The sequence below is a fragment of the Symphalangus syndactylus genome, chromosome 14 (genome assembly GCF_028878055.3).
Source record: "Symphalangus syndactylus isolate Jambi chromosome 14, NHGRI_mSymSyn1-v2.1_pri, whole genome shotgun sequence".
Lineage (NCBI taxonomy): Eukaryota > Metazoa > Chordata > Mammalia > Primates > Hylobatidae > Symphalangus > Symphalangus syndactylus.
The window spans coordinates 35,717,563-35,738,063 of record NC_072436.2 but is presented as its reverse complement, the minus strand read 5'-3'; the positions used below and the strand labels follow the sequence as shown (position 1 = coordinate 35,738,063).

The following is a 20,501-nucleotide window of genomic DNA, read 5'->3' as shown; positions in this document are numbered from 1 at the left end:
AGACTAAAACATTCAAATTTGGGACCCTCTGAAGGAGTTGCTGAGGTCAGTGTTTGGGTTTTCTTCTGGTCTTTGGCAGGCTTCAGTGTCTTCTCCTAAGTTATCTCTGGCAAACCAGCTGGCTGATAATGTTGTCTCTCTGTCCAGTAATTCCATCAACCTCCTTTCAATTGCTTTTCACTACAACCTTTATTGTTTTAGAGAGCATCATTAGGCTTAAACTTTTCCATACTGTGTTGGAAATGAAGTCAGTTACTCTGTGAGGAGATAAGGAACTATCTGTTTTATAGGTTGCTTCTCCCACTCAGGCAAAACCTCCAAGCCAGGGGCATGACAATGTTGCACTTTTCGCAGAGGCATATTCCAGCTCTAGGAGCTGAGTACGCTACGCCATGGATGGGAAGACAGTAGCTTCAGGTCTCCTCAGCTTGCCTCTGCCATTGAGGAATTACTGTCTTAGGAGCTGGGACAACAGTGATGCTGCACCAAACGTGGAGTCTCAGTCTCCCCAGTGCAGGCTGGGTGGAAGAAGGCAGCCCCACCTTTTGGCTACACTCAACTGGAACTTATCTTCAGCAGTAGGTAGCTGTGGGCAGGACGAGAAATGCTGCTGTCCTGTCCTTCTCAGGAATATGGCCCTTTAACTGGCAGTGGGAGTAGGCAGGAGCCCCTGTGCTCTTAGCTGCATCAGTCTTGAGTACAGTTCCTATCTCACTAAGCTGGGACCAGGAAGGGAGGCAGTGGGTCTAGGTTCAAAGACCACAAGACTCTTGCTGTCCTTACTGAGCCTCTAGTAAATTCTCTCAAATAAGTGTTTATTCATTTGCTATATGTGCCTGGGACCATTTCCAGATGCTTTAAATGATTCTTATAGAATTTTCAACAGTTTTGCTGGGGAGCCAGTGTGTGAAGATCCTCACACTGTCATGCTGGAAGTGGCATTTCCCTGTGTTACATCTTGATCCTAGATAAATCTCTCAAAGACTCGTAGATTAGTTAATGTTCATAGGCATTTATAAATATCTAATAAACAATTCTGAGTGGTTTTGCTGCATTTTGATCTCTAATAATAATGTGTAAAACAAATCACTGGTCTGCACAAATTTTAATGAATTTTCCAGGAAATAGATTTCATGTAAAGTTTTCTGGTTATGCTATTATTACGTACTAGCATCATTTTTTTGATTCCTAGCACTAAGAGAAAATGCTTTAAAAAAAGCTTGTCCAACCCATGGCCCACAGGCCACATGCAGCCTAGGACGGTTTTGAATGTGGCCCAACACAAATTCGTAAACTTTCTTAAAACATTATGAGATTTTTTTTTCGCGATTTTTTTTTTTAAGCTTATCAGCTGTCATTAGTGTTAGTGTATTTTGAGTGTGGCCCAAGACAATTCTTCTTCCAATGTGGCCCAGCGAAGCCAAAAGATTGGACAACCCTGTTTAAAATATCATCATTTAAAAACATTAGTTGTATGGACTGAATATAGCCAATGAGAATAGCCTGGAGACCTCAATTTGCAGAAATCCATGTACCTTGTCTACATGTAATAGAAACCTGCAGATGCTTGAGGCTTTGTGTATTGGTTCTAGTTGTTTTCTGTTTGTCCCTAAACTCTAACTGTTGTGGTTCAATCCTGGAAATGCCTACTTCTGCTCACACCAGCCAGTCTCCAGCTGCAGATCCCAGCATCTCCCCCCACCTTTTGTTGTTGTTGCCACCTTCTAGAAATCTATGTTTTGCTTATTTGGATTTTCTTTATCTACTGCATCCAGTCAACTCCAGATTCCGTGGGGCATGTATCTCCTTCCTCTCTCTCCTCCCATCCTGGACACTCATCTTTTATTCTTTCTAGGTCTCTTCCAGGGCCCTTTTGCTGCACCATCTCCTTGCATAATGACATAATCTTGTCATAGGTGTTTGGAACTCACTGCACATTTTTCCACAGAAAAAGTTTTATGCATGGAAGTTAGCTTTTGAGGTTATTCCAGAAAATTTAATTTAGATCATAATGAATGTAGCAAAAAACAATGTAGCACTTATGATAAAAATAGAAAATACTAGTGTCAAAATATTAAATGAAGTGACCATATAAAATACACCCTAAATACATTTCTAAAAAAAATTATTAGTCAAGAATCATTCCAATTTCCTCATGGTAGAGGAAAAGACAGTTTAATTAAAAATAATTCAGAGAGGTTTCTGACGATGGTAATTTTAAATTTTGAGTTTGATGATATTTAAAACATATTTTAAACTTTTCAAGATATGCTGTTCATGAGAAGTAGGTGGTGCTGGAATGGACATGGGCTTTGGGAGCTTAGAACACAGGTTTGAATCAGACTGTGTCATGCATTAGTGTGATTTTTGGAAAGCTCTTTAAGCTCTTTGAGTTTCTGTGTGAGAAAACTGTAAGCAGAGCTGTTGATAAGGCTGCAGTGAGGAAGGAAGGGCGAAAACACACAGGGCAGGGCCTGGCTAAGTGATTGGCTAACAGTCAGCAGCAGAGTGAACTGGTTAAGAGAGCAGGCTTTACAGACTGCAAGTGTTCAAATCCTGGTTCCAGGTTCTGTTAAGTGTGTGATCAGGACAAGTTACTTAACCTTTCTGTGCCTAACTATCTTGTCATAGACTACACATACAAATTGGGAACTTACCTAAGAAGAATACTGAGAGGAATAAGGGAGTTGATATACATAAAACACATAGCAAGCTCTCTGTGAATATGTACTGTGATTATGAGGATAAGACACATTAAGAGAGGAGTCACAGAATATGTGTGTGTGCAAGATGGATGGGGGTCAGGGAGCAGGAACATCTGGTGGAGAGATCTTGTCTCGGCTTTTTCTGGGAGCATGGGGTGCTGAGAGTCAAATAAAAGCATCAGGTTCAGCCTCCTAGTGACACACTGGGGTTCAAATACTGGCAAACAGGTGCAGATGTCAGGTCTGCAGGGGCCAAGGACAGGACTTGAGATTTGCAGAGTTGGACAGAGCCAAGAATGTGGAGTGGAGCAGAGATCAAATTTTAGGCAAGGTTTGGGGGCTCACCTCTGTGGGCCACTAGCTTTGTGGTATGTGTGTGGGTTAAGCCAGTTTAAGAGACTGGAGCAAGCAGGACAAGCAGATGAACATGAAGAAGGGAACTGTAGCAGAACTCATATTACAGTATTACAGAAGGTGACAATCAAGTCATTTTGTCACTTCCCATGCTTTATAACGAGATATATCTCCAGGCAAGAGAGGGTCATGGTTTTTAAAAAAAAAATTGCTAAATCTGTGAATTACAACTTTTATTGGATTTTCACTCTTTACATTTGTAAGAGGGTCAGCTTTGCAAAACATGTTCACTTCTACTAGCTCGTTGGTTACTCCCAACATTCCTTTTCTATAGGTGAGGATAGTACTCCATACGGAGGTTAAATGATACATTATACAGCTAGTTGGAGGCAGAGCTGAGTTATAACATGGGCCTCCTGACTTCAATACCCCTCCACTGGGCCACACAGCCAAATGTATGGCCTTCAGTCACCAGAGTCACCACAGAGCACTGGTAGGTGCTTGTGGGCTCTATCTAGAATAACGATCATAGTATTATTCTGTTTTCATGCTGCTGATGAAGACATAGCTGAGAATGGGCAATTTATAAAGAAAAAGAGGTTTAATGAACTCACAGTTCCATGTGGCTAGGGAGGCCTCACAATCATGGCAGAAGGCAAAAGGCACATCTTACATGGCAGCAGATAGGTGAGAATGAAAACGAAGTGAAAGGGGTTTCCCCTTATAAACCATCAGGTCTCATGAGACTTATTCACTACCACGAGAACAGTATGGGGGAAACTGCCCCCGTGATTCAGTAATCTCCCACCAGGTCCATCCTACAGCACATGGGAATTATGGTAGCTACAATTCAAAATGAGATTTGAGTGGGGACACAGCCAAACCATATCAATCATCATCTAAATGGGAATCAGGTACCTTTTCCAATCCTGCAGAACCTCGGAGAAAGAAATTCCATTCAGCATCATTTAGGGTTCCTTGCTGACGCATCATCTCAACACAGAGCATAAAGCTGTAGATGAGTTTATGTTGCTCAAAAAGTCCTCTTGAAACATTGACATAAGCAGTTAGGAGAGTTTGTTCTAGTAGTATGTCCAGACGCTGTTGTAGATTTTCTGTCTTTACAGAAGTTTCAATAGTGGTATTGAACAACTGTGTGAAAGAGAGCTCTATCAATGTCTCTGATTTAATTCATTCTCTGCAGAGAACAAAAAATCTCTATCTCCCTTGTTCGCATTCAGTGAGTAAATGGCAGCATGGGAGACGAATACAGTAAGTCCTCAATGTGCCCAATAGGTTCTTGGAAACTGAGACTTTAAGTGAAATGATGCACAGCAGGTCTCTTTGAATTATGAACAACCTTGCATTCAAAGTCATTTTGCTACTACATTGATGAGACCAAAAAAATTGGTTTCGTTATATGTCGTTTGGCCTAACAAAGCCACAGTTTCCAAGAACCCATCCACAACAGTAAGTGAGGACTTGCTGTACTATGGAAAAGTCTAGAATTTATCCCAAAGTGATATGTGATATTTGTTTTCTACATTCCCCTTTCTCTCCTATTTTTAAGAAATGGACCAATGCCAAGCTCTTGACAATATTCAAAAGGCATCATCTTGATGTGAGACATGAAACTTTGGAAAATGGAGGTGAGCTAGCAGGACCAGTTTTTTCACATCTTCAACCCAGATTTGATAAACCCTGCATTTTGGGGTGAGAGATGTAAGATCAAGGTATGCTCATGCTTATTTCTTAGCACTTCCCCAAGATAATTCTTAGGGTGTAGAAGTAATGTGCTAGAATTTTCCTGGAAATTTAAGAGAAACTGATTTTGGTGATTTTAAAGGAGATTTCTACCCTGTTTCCTACCTGGACATTTTGAAAGGAGAATCACTACCGCAAAGGTGCCCCATATTATAAAGATACTGGGAAGGCAGTAGAGATGGTGGCATTGAGGGATTAGGCCTGAGGTAGTCCCACCCATTTTCTGCAACTGCTAAGTGGAGTGGAAGGAAGATCAAAAAATTTCTAAAGGCCCCAAGCTGTGTGAGGAAGCTGAGCAGAGCCTGAATGTGTGGCCTTCCATGGAAGTCACGGGGCAATGAGGGATCTTGCAGCAGAGACTCAGGGGAAGTCCCACCAGAGTCCCGAGGGGCATGTGTTTGCAGTCTCAGGATCCACAGCCTGAGGGGCAAAGGTGGGAGGTGAGGTAGTACCTGCCCAATCCCTGGGATCAAGATATGTTGTTCATGGTGAGGGCAGACCGATCAAAACAGACTGGCAGCTAGAAGCCCACTAAGGACCAAAGCAGATCAGGGTCAAGAAGCGTCCTCCAATCCTCCCTAGAAATACTGTGCTGAGGCTGTGCAGGCCTCTTCTACCCACCCTTTCTACTAATAGGATGGAGTGCAAAGGGAAAGGGGCCTGATTGTGTCAGTCTCCTCACCAAAATAGGTCTCCATTCTCCCAAGTTAAAAGGGCCTAGAGGAAGCCTACAATTATTGTAGGGAATTGGGAAAGTCCTTATTGATTCTCCTGAAAGTTTGGTTGACAAGGGTAATAGAGTTTTGTTTTAACACACTCAGGAGAAAAGAGGACTCAGCCCTCTTTAACTACCTGACAAGAACCATAGAGGTTAAAGCCCAGTGAATATGTGATAAATATGGTACCAAAATAAAACCGGTAAATCTCAAAATTCTCTAAAGAATTTCACAGTGAAATGGGTTTGGTAGAGGGTATCCTGGCCAAGGCTGTCACCTACAAATATGTTTTGGATTTCTGGTTTCCCTTCTAATCTGTAAAACTTCAGAGCTTTGATGATTCATCCTATACCACTTTTACTTTCAGCCCAAGATATTTTAGGGCCTTTTCACTTTTATTTCTTGAGGAGATTTTAAAACCTTGAAGAGCATAAATTCCAAAACACCCAGGATAATAAAAGTATTAACAAAAAGTCATTTAGGTGGCATTACAGGATTTGGTAATCCTTATTTTGTTTGGGTTAATACCTGTCAACTAAAGGAAGGGAGCAGAGATGTGAGAACCCAAACCCTTGCCTCTAGGAACTGAGGTTTGAACCCAGCACAGATGGCTTTTAAAGGCTGCTAAAATGAACATCTTGTTGAAAGACAACCCAGGCCTGTCTAAACAACTTGACTCCCATTTCTTTCAATTCCTCATTTCCATTCTCTCCTGGAAATATAAATTGTTCCTGGACCTCCAACAATTATCAAGGGTACTAAATAAGACCTCTAGAGGAAAAATCAAGCTGTCATAAGGTTTGACTATTTGAAGTTCAATAAGAATTGTTGGAATGTTATATGCAGAGATCAAAACAGACTCTTCATTCACGAAACACTCATGAGCATTATGTGCCGCTAAGCACCACTGGGGATACGGGATGGGTGAGGCTTCATTTTTGCCTCCTGTGAGTTCAGGCTCCAGCAGGAGAGAGAAGCCAACCACCCAAGACAATGTGGGGTAACATTATGCCAGATGAAGCATATCAAATGTTTTGGATAAAGACTGCTGAAACTGTTTGCTACTACTCCCATTGAGAGGTGGAGTCTAAATCCCCTTCTCTCAAACCTGGACTATCCTAGTGATTTGATTGACCAACAGACTGTAGCAGAATTGATGTTGCATGAAATCCAAGGTTAGGTCAGAAGAAGTCCTGGAGCTTCCATCTTGGTTTCTTTGAACATTTACTTTGGGGAGAGGCCCTCTTGGAACCCAGTTGCCCTGCAGGGAGAAGCCCAAGCCACAAGGAGAGGCCACTGCAGGTGCCACGGGTGACAGCCCAGCCATGTGAGTCAGCCATTTTGGATGTTCACTCCAGTCAGCTTCTAGATGTTTGCAGCCCCAGCAGCAGGCTTTGCTGGAGAAGGTGACATTTAGGTTGGGAGGAAGGGCATTCTAAACAGAGGGAGTGTCAGAAACACAAAAGCATCCAGTTAGTCTTGGGAATGTAAATGGATCAATTAGGCTGTTGCACAGGAGTTGGGAGAAATGTGACTGGAGAGATGAAACAGGGACAGGCTGGATGTGGCTTTGAATTTCAGGCTATAGAGTCTGAATTGTGTTGATGGGCAATATCTGTGAAAATTCATTTAGGACCTAGGTCTGTGGAACAGTGTTTTGAAAACACTAGGCCTAGGCTGGCCTGGCTTCCAGGTGTGTGAGCCAGCATTGACTATACAGGGGCATATAACAGGAAATAGAGATGTGTTGCAGGGAAAGAGCGTTATGTTTACAATTCTCCACTGTTTTCTACTGAGTGGCACGTATGGAGGGAGAGGCCTTTGTTGGCTGAGTTGTGTCATGGGTAGGGTATAAGCATGGATGAATAGAAAAGTGAGAGTAAGTTAAACTGCTCTGCCCAGAAAAGGAGACAACCCTACCAAGAAGGAGTAGGAGCTGATGGGAAGACTGAGCCAGGGAGACTATGGTCAGGTGGGCTGAGAGAAGGCCACTGGCACCTGAGAGAACCTCTGGAGTGAACCTCTGGAGAGAACCTCTGATGCAGATACTTGGTAGTCTTGCTTTGTCGTGAGTAATGCAAACTCTCTGCCTTCCCTGGAAGTCTTTAGCAAAATTGGCATTGCCTGCTGAAGTTTTGTGGCATTGAATTTGCTTTTGGGAAAAAATGAATGCTGCTACAAAGAGGATAAGGGGTGAAAACATCCTGCCCATGAGACAGCAGATGAAATTCAACTGTGAATATGAGATAAAGAAGAGGCTGAAATAAAACAAGAGAGTCTCATAATCATATGGTGAAAGTGGGACAGGAACAAAGGAAAGAGATCCCTCTAAGTCAAAAGTGGGCGCAGGGAAGGAAGAGGGACACGTTGTTGTATAAAAGGCTTGGGAAATAAAAGATACATAAACCAATTTGGTTAAGGTCAGTGCTGTTCGGACTTGAGATACAACAGAAAACACTAACAGCGGAAAGGAATCTAGATTACTGCAGAGGATGTCTAAAGAAATAGGACTGAGCTGTGACTCTTAAAAAAGAGAGAAGAGCAGGCGTGAAGGAAAACAAGAATGTTAGCTAGTTGAGGAAGTCAGGAGCAAATGAAACTTGCAAAGCAGCTTTCTTCTCTTCCTCTACAGAGTGTTCTGTGCATACTGGGCAATCAAATCTTTAAAAAAATTCAAATTTTATATATACTTTTTTATATATATAATAATCACTAACTGTACTCTAAAAACTGCATCTTTGGAAGGGCTGGTGAAACCACTCTTTTTTATTTTTTATTTTTTTTGAGACAGAGTCTCGCTCTGTTGCCCAGGCTGGAGTGCAATGGCATGATCTTGGCTCATTGAAACATCCACCTCCTGGGTTCAAGCAATTCTCCTGCCCCAGCCTCCCGAGTAGCTGGGATTACAGGCACCCGCCACCACGCCTGGCTAATTTTTGTATTTTTAGTAGAGATGGGGTTTCCCCATGTTGGCCAGGGTGGTCTTGAACTCCTGACCTCAGGTGATCCACCCACCTCGGCCTCCCCAAGTGCTGGGATTACAGGTGTGAGCCACCATGCCTGGCTGGAACCACTCTTGAACCATGCGTGCACCTGGGAGATTTTACCTGCTAACTAGACTTATGGCTTGTGTGAGGCAAGAAGTAATTCAACAGGTGTAATGGAGGCCAAAGAGATGACTGTCATTAACAACAAGAACACACTTACCTGTTTAAAGTATTTTAACGAGTACTGGTACATAGGATCTATTTCTGAGAGGCTTGCAATGACAAAGTATATTACAGAGCCTTGAGTGGCCACTGGACGATACTTCTCACGAGCCACATTGATCATCTGCTCAGTGGACTCTGCTTCTTCCAGCCTGGTTTTAATGGCACCAGAAGTGATCTGAATAAACATACAATAACAAGTTCTTAGGGGTCTGTTCCAGAAAAATAGTGGCACTTCTGGAATGTATCCAGTTAGGTCTAGGGAAGAAATAAGGATAGAATGAGTTGGTGATTATAGTAAGGGGTCCCCAGGTGGAATGACTGAGTCTCAGGGCTCAGTGACCTTCTGAATAAGCTGACCTTTCTTCCTTCCAGAGTTAGGAATAGGTAGACGGCAGCAGGCAATACAAGTAGCTTTGAAAACATAGAAGCAGCATGTCTCTGAGACTCAAGCTGAGTTACTCCTGCAATGCAAACACTATCACAGCACTCTTAATTGCTCCCGAACTTCTTTGTGAGCAGTCCAGGGCTCGCACAATGAATGAAGGAATGAAAGGAGAAGGGATACCCAGGAAAATGCCCAAAAGAAGGGAGTAGAGAGTGGCTGGGAGGCAGTGGCACCACATCCCTCCCTGGAATAACAAGGGTGACTAATGTTCTTGTTCTTTACCTAGTATTCCCAGGTATAGACATACGGGATAGAAGCTGTTGTTTGTGGAGGATTATAACCCTAAGTGAGTTAGAGAAACTTTCAAGGTCTTTTGGCTTTCTGCATTTTGGGTTTATGGGTCTGGGGAGCCCTCTGGCCAATGGGCCTTCCAAGATTCCCTTCTCTGTGTCTCTCAGTCTCTCTCTTTCTACTGCCGTCTGTCCCTGCCTCCTCTCCCTTCCCCCACTGTTTTTCAGAGGTGGATATCCCTAGGTTGGGAGATCCTTTTTTCTCTAGAAAGTCAAAGGGTCTAGAGCAGGGACCATGAAATATCACCAAGGGAACTGACTGCTCAGTATTTGCTCCATCAAAGCTAAGAGGAATCATCAAGTTCCTGTATAGACCAGTGCTTTCCAATGGAAATATAATGTGAGCCACATAAATAATCATACATTTTCTGAATTTATTAAAAATAAAAAGAAATAAGTGAGATTAATTTTAATAATATATTTTTAATATACCCAAAATATTATCAACATATAATCCACATAAAAGTTACTGAGCCCCATCTCTACTAAAAATACAAAAAATTAGCCGGGCGCGGTGGCGGGCGCCTGTAGTCCCAGCTACTCGGAGAGGCTGAGGCAGGAGAATGGCCTGAACCCGGGAGGCGGAGCTTGCAGTGAGCTGAGATCGCGCCACTGCACTCCAGCCTGGGCGACAGAGCGAGACTCCGTCTCAAAAAAAAAAAAAAAAAAAAAATACAAAAAATTAGCTGGGCGTGGTGGTGGGTGCCTGTAGTCCCAGCTACTCGGAGAGGCTGAGGCAGGAGAATGGCGTGAACCCAGGAGGCAGAGCTTGCAGTGGGCCGAGATCGCGCCACTGCACTCCAGCCTGGGCGACAGAGCAAGACTCCGTCTCAAAAAAAAAAAAAAAAAAAAGAAAGTTACCGAGATATTTTGTTTCTTTGGATTTAGCCCTTGAAATCTGTTGTGTATTTTACACTACCAACACATCTTAATTCAGGCTAGCCATATTTGAAGTGCTCAACAGCCACCTATGGCTAGTGGCTATCTACCATAATAAAGAGTATAAGTCTAGACTGTTTACCCCAGCACACCAGGAAAGGGAGGGGAAGGATTCAGTGCAGAAGCTGTATCCAGGAATCAGAAAGCTCAAACTCTCCCTGTAATAACCCCTTAGGGAGCTGAAGGGGAAATAAAGGGCAGAGTTGAATAGGAAACCCCTATCTTAATATGGGACTCAACTAAAGCTTTCAAATCCAAGTAGAAAAAAAAAGTTGATATGGGAGCAGCTGGTGGATCATGTAGGCCCACTAACAAATAATTCTTTATGTCTTAGGGAGCACAAGGCACTGATAATGTAGAACCCAGGGCCAAACAGAAGGAAAGTGGATCGTTTTCTTCTCTTTGCCAAAGAATATTAGAATACTGTATGCCTCCGTTGAGTTAGGCAACTACTTGTAGACATTATGCCCTACAGACTTGAGGTTTCAGCTGCGTTTAGAGAATATGAGACATATTTTTATGTAAGGACTCTGAGAGTTGAGAGGAGTATAAACTGTAGCCAAGAAGTGGCAGGAAACGCAGCCAAGGATCGGTTTGATCCCTGCTCTATAGAAAGGATGACTCCAAGGCAACTCCTTGCAAAACAAATAAACCAGCTATAGATAAAGATGGCAGTCATCACATGTGTATCTATCTTCACTTCCTACTGAAACTACAAAAAATTGTAGGAAAAGGCTTAAAAATGCAGACTAAACCAATAAAGATAGGAAGAATGGGAGAGGAAATATCAATGAATTCTGGGAGCTCGAAAGCAGACAGAAGGGTGGCAATGACTTAGCAGACCCAGAAAAATGGATTCCTACACTGGCAAAAGTGGATAGCCACGAACTCACTCAATTTATAAAACAGAATCCTCCTCACAGGCTTAAGAATTAGTAGCAAGAAGCACTCTTGGAAGTGGGAAGGGCTTAAAATAAGAATTGGTTGTAAAAAGACCCCCTAGGTCATCTTCCCATGCCACCCACGGCCAGGGGTTTGTCCCTTTCTCACCCTGGCAGAAAAAATAGAAATTTCCTTTGGAGAAAGTAAAAGAGAGGGTTTTCTAATGGAAGGAAGGAACTAAAACAGAGTGACTGGATGACTGTATGCAGACTGGATGCTGAGACCCTAGCCCTTCTTCTCCTCTCAGACTCCAAATACTTATAGCCAGATCTTCACCCTTAGGCAATGTTAACATTTAATGTTCAGCTATAATCAGGATATAACTACAGTGGGAGGCCAGAGGATGGGAAGGTGTGTGTGTGTGTGTGTGTGTGTTAGAGGTACAGATAACAGTTAAGATGCAAAATGAAAGTAGCTGCCTTGGTCGGCACAGTGGCTCACTCCTGTAATTCCAACACTTTGGGAGGCCAAGGCAGGAGGATTGCTTGAGGTTGGGAGTTTAAGACTAACCTGGGCAACATAGTGAGACACTGTCTCTACAAAAAATAAAAAATATAAAAGTGAAAAATTAGTTGGGCATGGTGTTGTGTATTTGTAGTCCCAGATATTCAGGAGGCTGATGGAGGAGGATAGGTTGAGCCCAGGAGATGAAGGCTGCAGCGAGTCATGATCATGCCACTGCACTCCAGCATGGGTGACAGAGCGAGACCCTGTCTCAAAACAAAACAAAACAAAATAAAAAACAAAAAACAAAAAAATCAAGAAAGCTGCCACTGTGAAGGGAGGCATGGGTGGCTGGTGGGAAGAGAAGGCACGGAATGCTATTTTTCATAATAAGCCTTGTGGAAATACTTCACTCTTTAAAGAGTTGGCATGTAAAACTTTGCTAAAAAGTAAAAATAAGTGGGCTAACAGACAACCACCAGAAATAAAAAAATAAAAAAACCCAAGGAAGAATGAACAAGAGGAGGATAAAGAGATCTATGAACAAACAAGCTAAAGGAGAGAGGAAGAAAACAGAGGCCCAAAATTACTTGCTTATTACTGTTTTAATACTGCAATCTAAAGGGACTATACAATATAAAGCAGTCAACCAGTTTTGATGTCAACAAAAGCAAAAAATATAACCTATGTGTTTCTGGTTTAATAAAGTCAAGGGGATTTTTTTTTCAGTAAATTATTTTGTTTCTCACAAGTGGGTGAAAATCATTTGTTCTTAGTATGCACTCCTTAAATGACAGTTTGAATCTGAGAAATAATTTACTGAAGAATTTTAAGTTTAAGGTAAAACTTCATCTTACTATCGACACGTTTTTGTTGAGTACCAATTGTGTGCAACCACCATGTGTAATCCTTGGAGAACGAATATCAAAATGAACTATTCACAGATTCCCACTGCATAGAACTTAACAACCCAACAAAAGAGATAAGCCATGTAATTGGATAACTGTGACACAGGATAAACAGTGTCAAGTACTGTAGTAGAGATTCAGATAAGATACTATAGAAGTTCTGAGGAGGAGGAAGTTAATTCCAACTGGGAATATCAGAGAGAGGCTTCCTACAGGTGATGGCATTCATATGAAAGTTTGTTGTGTTTGTTCCTTTCAATTTATATCGTGCCCCAGTTCTTTATGTGTTTTATTTAAGAAATGCAGACAAGAGGAGCAGCGGTCTATAGTTTCTCCAAGTTTCTTTGGTTGGCAAGGAGCCCTGACAGGCAGGCACCCGTCTGTGTGTCCATGGAAGCCCAGTGTGGCCCCTGTCTTGCTTTAAAAGCCCTTGCAGGACCCTCAAAGGCTGTAGTTATAACTTTTGAAGTAACACACTTTCCATAAATACTAAAAATATTTTACTTGCCTTTGAATCCTGGAGTGTGTCAATAAGTTCTTCATTGTCCAGAATATTTCCTTCAGAGGTAAAGAGCATTCTCAGGATTTTCTCTTCGATAGTTTTCAACTGGTTTTTATCAGTGTTGATCCTCACAATGAGCTTGATTCTTTGTTCTTCCAACTTGGGTTTTTCAAGTCGCACCACATCACTAAAACCAAAGTTCAGATACCTAAATTATGTTTCCGCCAGTGCCTCAAAGTTGCTTCTATTTTTCTTTCTCTGTTTGTAATTGTTCTTATTCTGAATACTATTTAGCTGAGCATTAATGCTGATGGCCATATCTGAATGCACACCATGTCTCTTTTGCTGGGTTTACACAATAGCTTCTGACTCAACTACCTGTCAATTCTGATCCCTTATCTTGTATTTTAGGGATGCATACTACTGAAGTTCCCATACCTTCTGCTCATCTCTTAGGAAGACCTGCTTAATACTTGATCTCTCTAATCATTCAATTTCTGTCTCTAATGCTTGCTTGTGCCAAGATGAAAATGGTGCCTGGAATATTTACAGTGCCTTGAATATTCTTTCTGTACCAACATGGCAGATTCTGAAATCACACCACCTCCGTGAAATGATTTTTGATTGCATATGAGAAAGGAGCCTTACCTCCAGCTTCACCCTTGTATAAACAGGTGAACTTACATCTCCCTTCACTTGTTCTTTCATAATTTGCTCCCAGTCTCCATTTGCAAGAGTTAATCTTTATGAAGCACTACTCTATGCAATGCACCCTGCTAAGAGTTTTATGTGGATTATCTATTAATCCTTTGAATGCCCCCATAAGGTGGGCACTGTGGTTATCACCCCCAGCTTGCAGATGAACAAACAGACTCTAGTGGGTCACTTCCTGAGATCACATGGCTATGAAAGGCCAAGCCGGGCTTGTACCTGGGTCTGCTGGCTCCAGAGCATGCACTGTTACTAGTATGCTGCCTCAAGTAACAACCCATTATTTACTTGTTATGTACATGCTGAATTCAGACACCTTGAAATTATAATATAAAGAATATTAAAAATCATAACCTCAAATTCAACTGTTTAAATAAGTTTTTCAGAAGACAGTAGTTTAAGGAATTTTTAAGATAAAGGTGAGCTCAGGAAACAGCTTGAGAGAAACCTTAATCAAATTAGTCAAGTTAAGAATCAAAAGAGCCTGCCAAGGAAGTCTGTGAGGTGAGTTAAAGTTTCTGGAAATAGAAAGGAAGACAAAAGGAGGTGGACAGTCTGGGTGGCTGAATGGAATTCCTTGAAGTTGAAAAATGGCCTTGTGCTGCGCCAGAAGGACTAAGGCATTGTGGTTGGCATTCTCCAGTAGGCAGGGAGGTGAACTGTGGGTGTTCAAAATTGAGAGGATCTGAGGAAAACTGCAATGAGCAATTGAGCACAATGTGTATCACTGCCTGTCCAGGAGCTTAGCAGAGCAGAGGGCAACTGAAATAGGTGACGCCCTGTCAGAACACAGGCAGACCCAGCTCCATCCTCACCCTGGCTAAGGGGTGTTAGCTTCCCTTTTCAATGCCATCAATCTAGGAGAAATAGCAGGGAGATACTGCACACCATGACTGAGTCCCAGCATTTCTCGTGTTCTTATCAGGGCACTTCTCCTTCTTGTCCCAAGCAGCCTAACATGCTGGGAGCTTAGTGACACAGCTGAGCTTAACTATGCACAGGAATAAACTGGTATGCAAAGTGTTCAGCCAAGTCCTTAGAACATATTCATAAAATATGGTGAAATAAACTTTAATTGGAAAGAAGTTAACCTAGTGGAACGTAAGCAAGTTAGCAGCTGGCAGAATAATTCCTAAAACAAACTAGAGAAATAAGACTTAAGCTCATTAGTCACAACATGGGTAAGTCAGGATGATCTTGACTTGAATATAAGGGATATTTCTTTTGAACGTGGGTCTAAATTATATGTTTCTTTAGAGTGAATAAAAATACATACATATGTATTCCTATATACATACATATGTGTACATATGTGTTAAATATATATATTAAATATAAAATTAATTTTGAATCAACATCAATGTTATTATTTTAATAAATATTTTAAAAGTTTATCTCCTGAAACTCTTGGCTAACTCTGATGATTAATATTAACAACTCATAATACAATATTTGGGAAATAGGGATTTAATCACATACAGAATATACTAAGAAAGCATATATATATATATATATATACACACACATACATATATACATACATATATACATATATACACATATATACATACATACGTATATATACACATATATATATATATCTACACACACATATACACACACACACACACACACATATATTTGAAGTGGACAGTTAAATACACTAAGAAAATACCTAAAGACCAGTGAAGCTGGAACAAATATATTTGGAGAAACTGCTTTTTCACAGGTATGGACCAGTGCATTTCTAGGAACAACAGAAAGACTGACTTCGTTCACTTGCTCAAGATGGAAATCCTAGTGAAGGGAAGAGGCAGGGCTGGGCTGCCAGCCTGGTTCAGACACTGGGGGTGGGGAATTAAGGGTCTATCCTTGACGTCCTTGAGAAGACGGTAGACAAGATCAGCTGCTCTGAGCAGCTATGGAAAGGTAAAGAACTTGGCCACTTACTTGTATTTTTTTTTATTAAGGGTTCATGTGTAGTGCTCTTACACAGCAGAAAACTGTCAATATTTCTAAACAAAATATTTAGGAAACCCACGACACCCCCTCCCTCCCCCCAAGTCCCTGGTTTTTTACCTTAACAACTGATCCTCCAGACCTGATTTTGTTACAGTGAAATTGATAATGGTAACTTTAATGCATACCTGGAAGAGAAGCACAGAGTGCATAAAAATGCTTAAGTGCAAACTAATAAAATACTTTTCTTTATTAGAACACAGCTCATTACTACCCAGGTGGATGTATCTCAGGTCTAATTGCACACACACCTACCCCCACACATACTTCAGGTGTAATGTGGCTTATAAAATCCTCACGTTTTTCCCTGCCAGTATGAGTAACAATCTTGCTCCTCAAACACCACAGTTATAGAATCCTATGTGGTGTTTTACGGAAAGGTGAGCCAGCGAAGGATTAAAAGCAGTATTTTGGAATTGATAGCTTGGGTTCAGATTTGAGCTGCACCCTTTAGTGACTGTGTCATCTTGGATGAGCCACTCATCTGTGCTGAGCTTTAGTTTCTGATATTTAAAAATTTGGATATTTATAGTAAAAACTCATACGGTAGCTGTGAGAACTAAATGAGGTAATAAATCACTTATTTACTTATGACACAATGTGTCTTTGCTTGAAAGAAGCTATTATTGATAATAAACAAAGTTTTATATGCTTTGTCTAATAACATTTTAATGAAAAATCATTACTATAATATATTCTGACATCACTCGATAAGTCAATAGCAAAAACCAATAAGTATAACAAGAGTGTGTGAATGAACATATGGCATCGTACTTCAAGGATTTTGTAATATGGTAAATTACATATTGTAACTTTGTAATATTTGCCATATTACAAAATCCTTGAAGTAGGATTGATCTCTTTTTAGAGATGATTGACCTGAGGGTCCTGGAAATGGGATAATTTGCCCCCCGTCACAGAGCTAGGCTTGGGTCTTGTGGGCAATACACCCTCTCAAAAGTTAAATAAGTGAGAAATCAAACAGTGAAAGTTGGCACGTGGGTCACACTTCTTTTTTGGGGGCGGTATCCACCACCTCAAGCATTTATCATGTCTTTGAGTTAAAAACATTCTGATTATGCTCTTTTAGTTATTTTTAAATGTACAATACATTATTGTTGGCTGTAGTCACCCTGTTGCACTATTATAAACTAAATCTTATGTAGTCTATCTAACTATATTTTTGTCCCCATTAACTATCCCTACCTTCCTGCTCCCCTCCACTCTCCTTCCCAGCCTCTGGTAATGTTGGTCACTTTTCTAAACTCTGAAATGGGACTTGGGACATGAGCCCTGGCAGTGGCTGTGTAATTAAACTCCTCGAGGCTGATGAGGAAAATCCTAACTTGAACTTTCAATGATATTTCCCCATCTTATTCAAGAAGTGTGTCAATTTCATTCAACCTGAACATATCTGGTGAAGACAGATAGCTATGAGCAATTCAACAGCTAAAATGAATGTGACACTCTTTGGAATGGTATATTTAAGGATATTTTTGGGAGGGTTGTGGTGGTGAAGAAGTAAAGTTCTGAGGTCAAGTTCCTTTCCTAGGTAAGAGCCTGCAGAGTACACAGACGTGCCTGGAGCTGGGGCAGCAACTGGGCATGTTAGGAGGGTTGTGGCCAGGGAGAGCCCCGTGGGAGCTCTGTGGGAGGGGCAATGGAGTCCCAGCTGTCTTCATTTCTGTTGCAACTACCTTGGACACTGTAGTACTAGAGTAGGGGTTCTTCTAGAGTCTTCTGAGTCTCAGGGACATATGTATGGAGTGGAGCTCACACAGCTCCTCTCAAAGAATCTAAGAGCATTAGAAGGGGACAAGATACCCCCACCACCCATAACTCTAAGTGTAGACACTGGACCTCTAGATCATGATTCTCTAGTGTTGTCTTCTTCCTAGAGTTTTCAAATGGGTGACCTCTTTATTTGGGCACATATGCTGTGGGCATTTGCACATTTAAATAATGACACCTCACACCTCCTCCTCCCCCAAACCGCAGCCCCGTGGACTCTCAACTAAGCTCTGATTCATTTATTAGTCATAATAACAGGGACAAAAATAGTCTTTGCTGATGGAGGAAAGAGAGAGTTTAAAAGGGGGATGCCCTGTGTTTAGGAGGAGTGGCTGTGGACCAGGAGGGAGATGGCGAGGGCACTGGAGAGTGCGCAGTGGGGCGAGACAGAGCATTGGCCTGGGCCCCAGTGGGTAGGGGCTTGCAGCCTAACTAGTTGGTGATGACAAGGGTGATTGGAATCAGAATCAAAGCTCAGAAGAGAAGCAAGAATGGAAGATGGTGGAAGAAAGGGGAGTGTATAGGAGACAGGGGAGAATGGGAGAGAGCTTTCCCTCCGGGTGGGAGCCCATCAAACTTCAGAGATTCATTACACCATAATAATCCAGCTAAGTTGAGAATTCCAGACCAGTGGTTCATACCTCAGGCAGATAGTGGGGATTTGGCATTTTGGTTGTCATATAGAACCTAAAGTTTTTGTCATAATCAATGTCTGAGTCTCCAAGACGGATGAGTAGTCGGCCACCACTGATAAAAATTTGTTTCAAAAGAATGGGTTCTAGAGCTGGATCCAAGGTTTCCTTAAGCTTAGAAATTAAAACAAAACAGGACAATACAAAAAGAAGCAATTAAAATGGATAGCATCAACTTCACAATATTCCTTAGGCCTCAAAATGTACTGTGAATGAATAATTTTCCAGTGATCTGATGGATATTTATTAACATCCTCACACTACCTCTAACAGTACCTATTTTCCAGCAAGCATTTTATTAGCAACCTAAGGAAATAAGAGCATCTGAAGGCAATATATCTATTTAGATCAATCTTACACACTATTCATTTCCATGAGAAGAAAAGAGAAGCTGGGTAGATTAAGTCATTGTGGGTTGGACTTCAACAGGCTCCACACAAATGAAGATCTGTTCATTTTCATGGTTGTTTAAAACCAGCGATTGGCAAATGACAGCCTGCAGGCCAAATCTGGCCCCATGTGGCCATTTTTCTATGGCTCTTGAGCTATGAATGGCTTTTACTTTTTTTAAGGGTTGTAAAAACATACAAACAAAAAAACACTAAACCAAAACAAAACAAGGAAGAATATGCACAGAGACTGCACGAGGCCTGCAAAAACTGAAATATTTACTCCCTGGCTCTCTATAGAAAAAGTCTATGAACGCCTATTCTACATGATAGTTATGCCTTTTTCCTCAAAGCAAATATGACTGTTGGTAGGAATGTGGGCATGGAGATATTGCCCAGGGATCCCATCAGAAACATTTTTATGTCAGGACGTATGTGATGGGGTCCCATGGCCCAGGGACTTTCAAAATTTGACTGTCATCCATTGTAACAAATCTATTTCACATTGTGACATGGTACCCACACATGTAAATTCTTCAAATAAAAGTTTATGAGATAAAATTTACCTTTATTCAATATAATTTTGGGTTTAAAAAATTTTATTTCATTTGAAAATGTTGATTGAGATGGTCTAAACTGATTTCATACCCATGAATGGGTGGAGACAAAGTTTGAATACACCACCCTAGCAAATGTAGAAAGCAGCTAGGTGTATAATGCTGATGACCCCAAGACACAGAGAATTGGGGAGGACTGGTCAGAGTGTCCTGTTCATGGCTGGGGCCCTGACAAGGGCCCACCCCCTCTCCCAAGAGCACTCTGCTACAGTTAAAACACTCTTCTGTCCAGAGGCAGAACATCACAGAAAACCTTGTCTGCTGCTATGAAACAGGAAAGTCCCTCAGGATCTCCCGTGTCATGAAGTAAACCTGAGTTCAGGAGTCCACCAGTTTGGAGCTAAAATACCTGTGCCGAAGTTTTCTGGAGACTTCACTCTCTCCTGTGACTGGGATCCATTACAGAATCACCCTCGTGTTGGTCAAGGCCAAGCTTGGTCACACTGAGGCCCCTTGTGCTCTTTGTGGCTTGAGTGGGGGATAGTGTAACTTGTGGATTTCCTAGGCAGGCAAGGCTGCTTGGATAGTTTATGTAACCCTTCCATGCCTCAGTTTCCTCATTGACAAAACGGAATAACAATAGTAACTATCTTGTGATGGGGCAGTGAGGATTAATGAGTTAATATACATAAAATACTGAGAACAGAGTCTGGCATGGAGTGAACATGCAATAAATATTAGTTAATGCTAACATATTGATTACAATTCCTAGTCATCATGCAGGTGCTGCAGCTAAACTGCCCTGGTCCATGGTCTTTTTGAGCTTTCTTTCTTTCTGATGAAGCAGTGATACTTCTAGGCATGGTTAAACTGAGATTCAACTCACAGCCCATGTTTTGGCTTGCTTGTTCCTTTATTACTTATAGGAAAATAAACCATGATCATTAACCAATCTCTTTTGTGCCCAGGGCCTTTGTGCTGTTCCCTTTGCTGGGGAAGCCCTTCTCTCTAAGCCTGGCATATGGCTGAGCTCATCACATAGGTCACAGCTTAAATTACTCCCTTTATCCACACATCTAGGTCAGACCAGCCTTGGTGGCCTATCCATTGGTGACTATCCC

General features: G+C 41.6%; 1 protein-coding gene across 10 annotated transcripts in view; it reads right to left on the bottom strand.

Moving 5' to 3' along the window:
• Window positions 1-20,501, bottom strand: part of DNAH6 (dynein axonemal heavy chain 6) — a 350,848-nt gene that overhangs the window by 87,207 nt on the left and 243,140 nt on the right. For all 10 annotated transcript variants that reach the window (XM_055243630.2, XM_055243633.2, XM_063617552.1 and 7 more), the window contains 5 exons: window positions 18,384-18,548; window positions 16,012-16,079; window positions 13,228-13,408; window positions 8,747-8,926; window positions 3,978-4,211 (listed from right to left, as the gene is read on the bottom strand). In XM_055243630.2, the coding sequence (XP_055099605.1) occupies window positions 3,978-4,211; window positions 8,747-8,926; window positions 13,228-13,408; window positions 16,012-16,079; window positions 18,384-18,548 (828 nt within the window). The remainder of the gene's footprint in view (window positions 1-3,977; window positions 4,212-8,746; window positions 8,927-13,227; window positions 13,409-16,011; window positions 16,080-18,383; window positions 18,549-20,501) is intronic.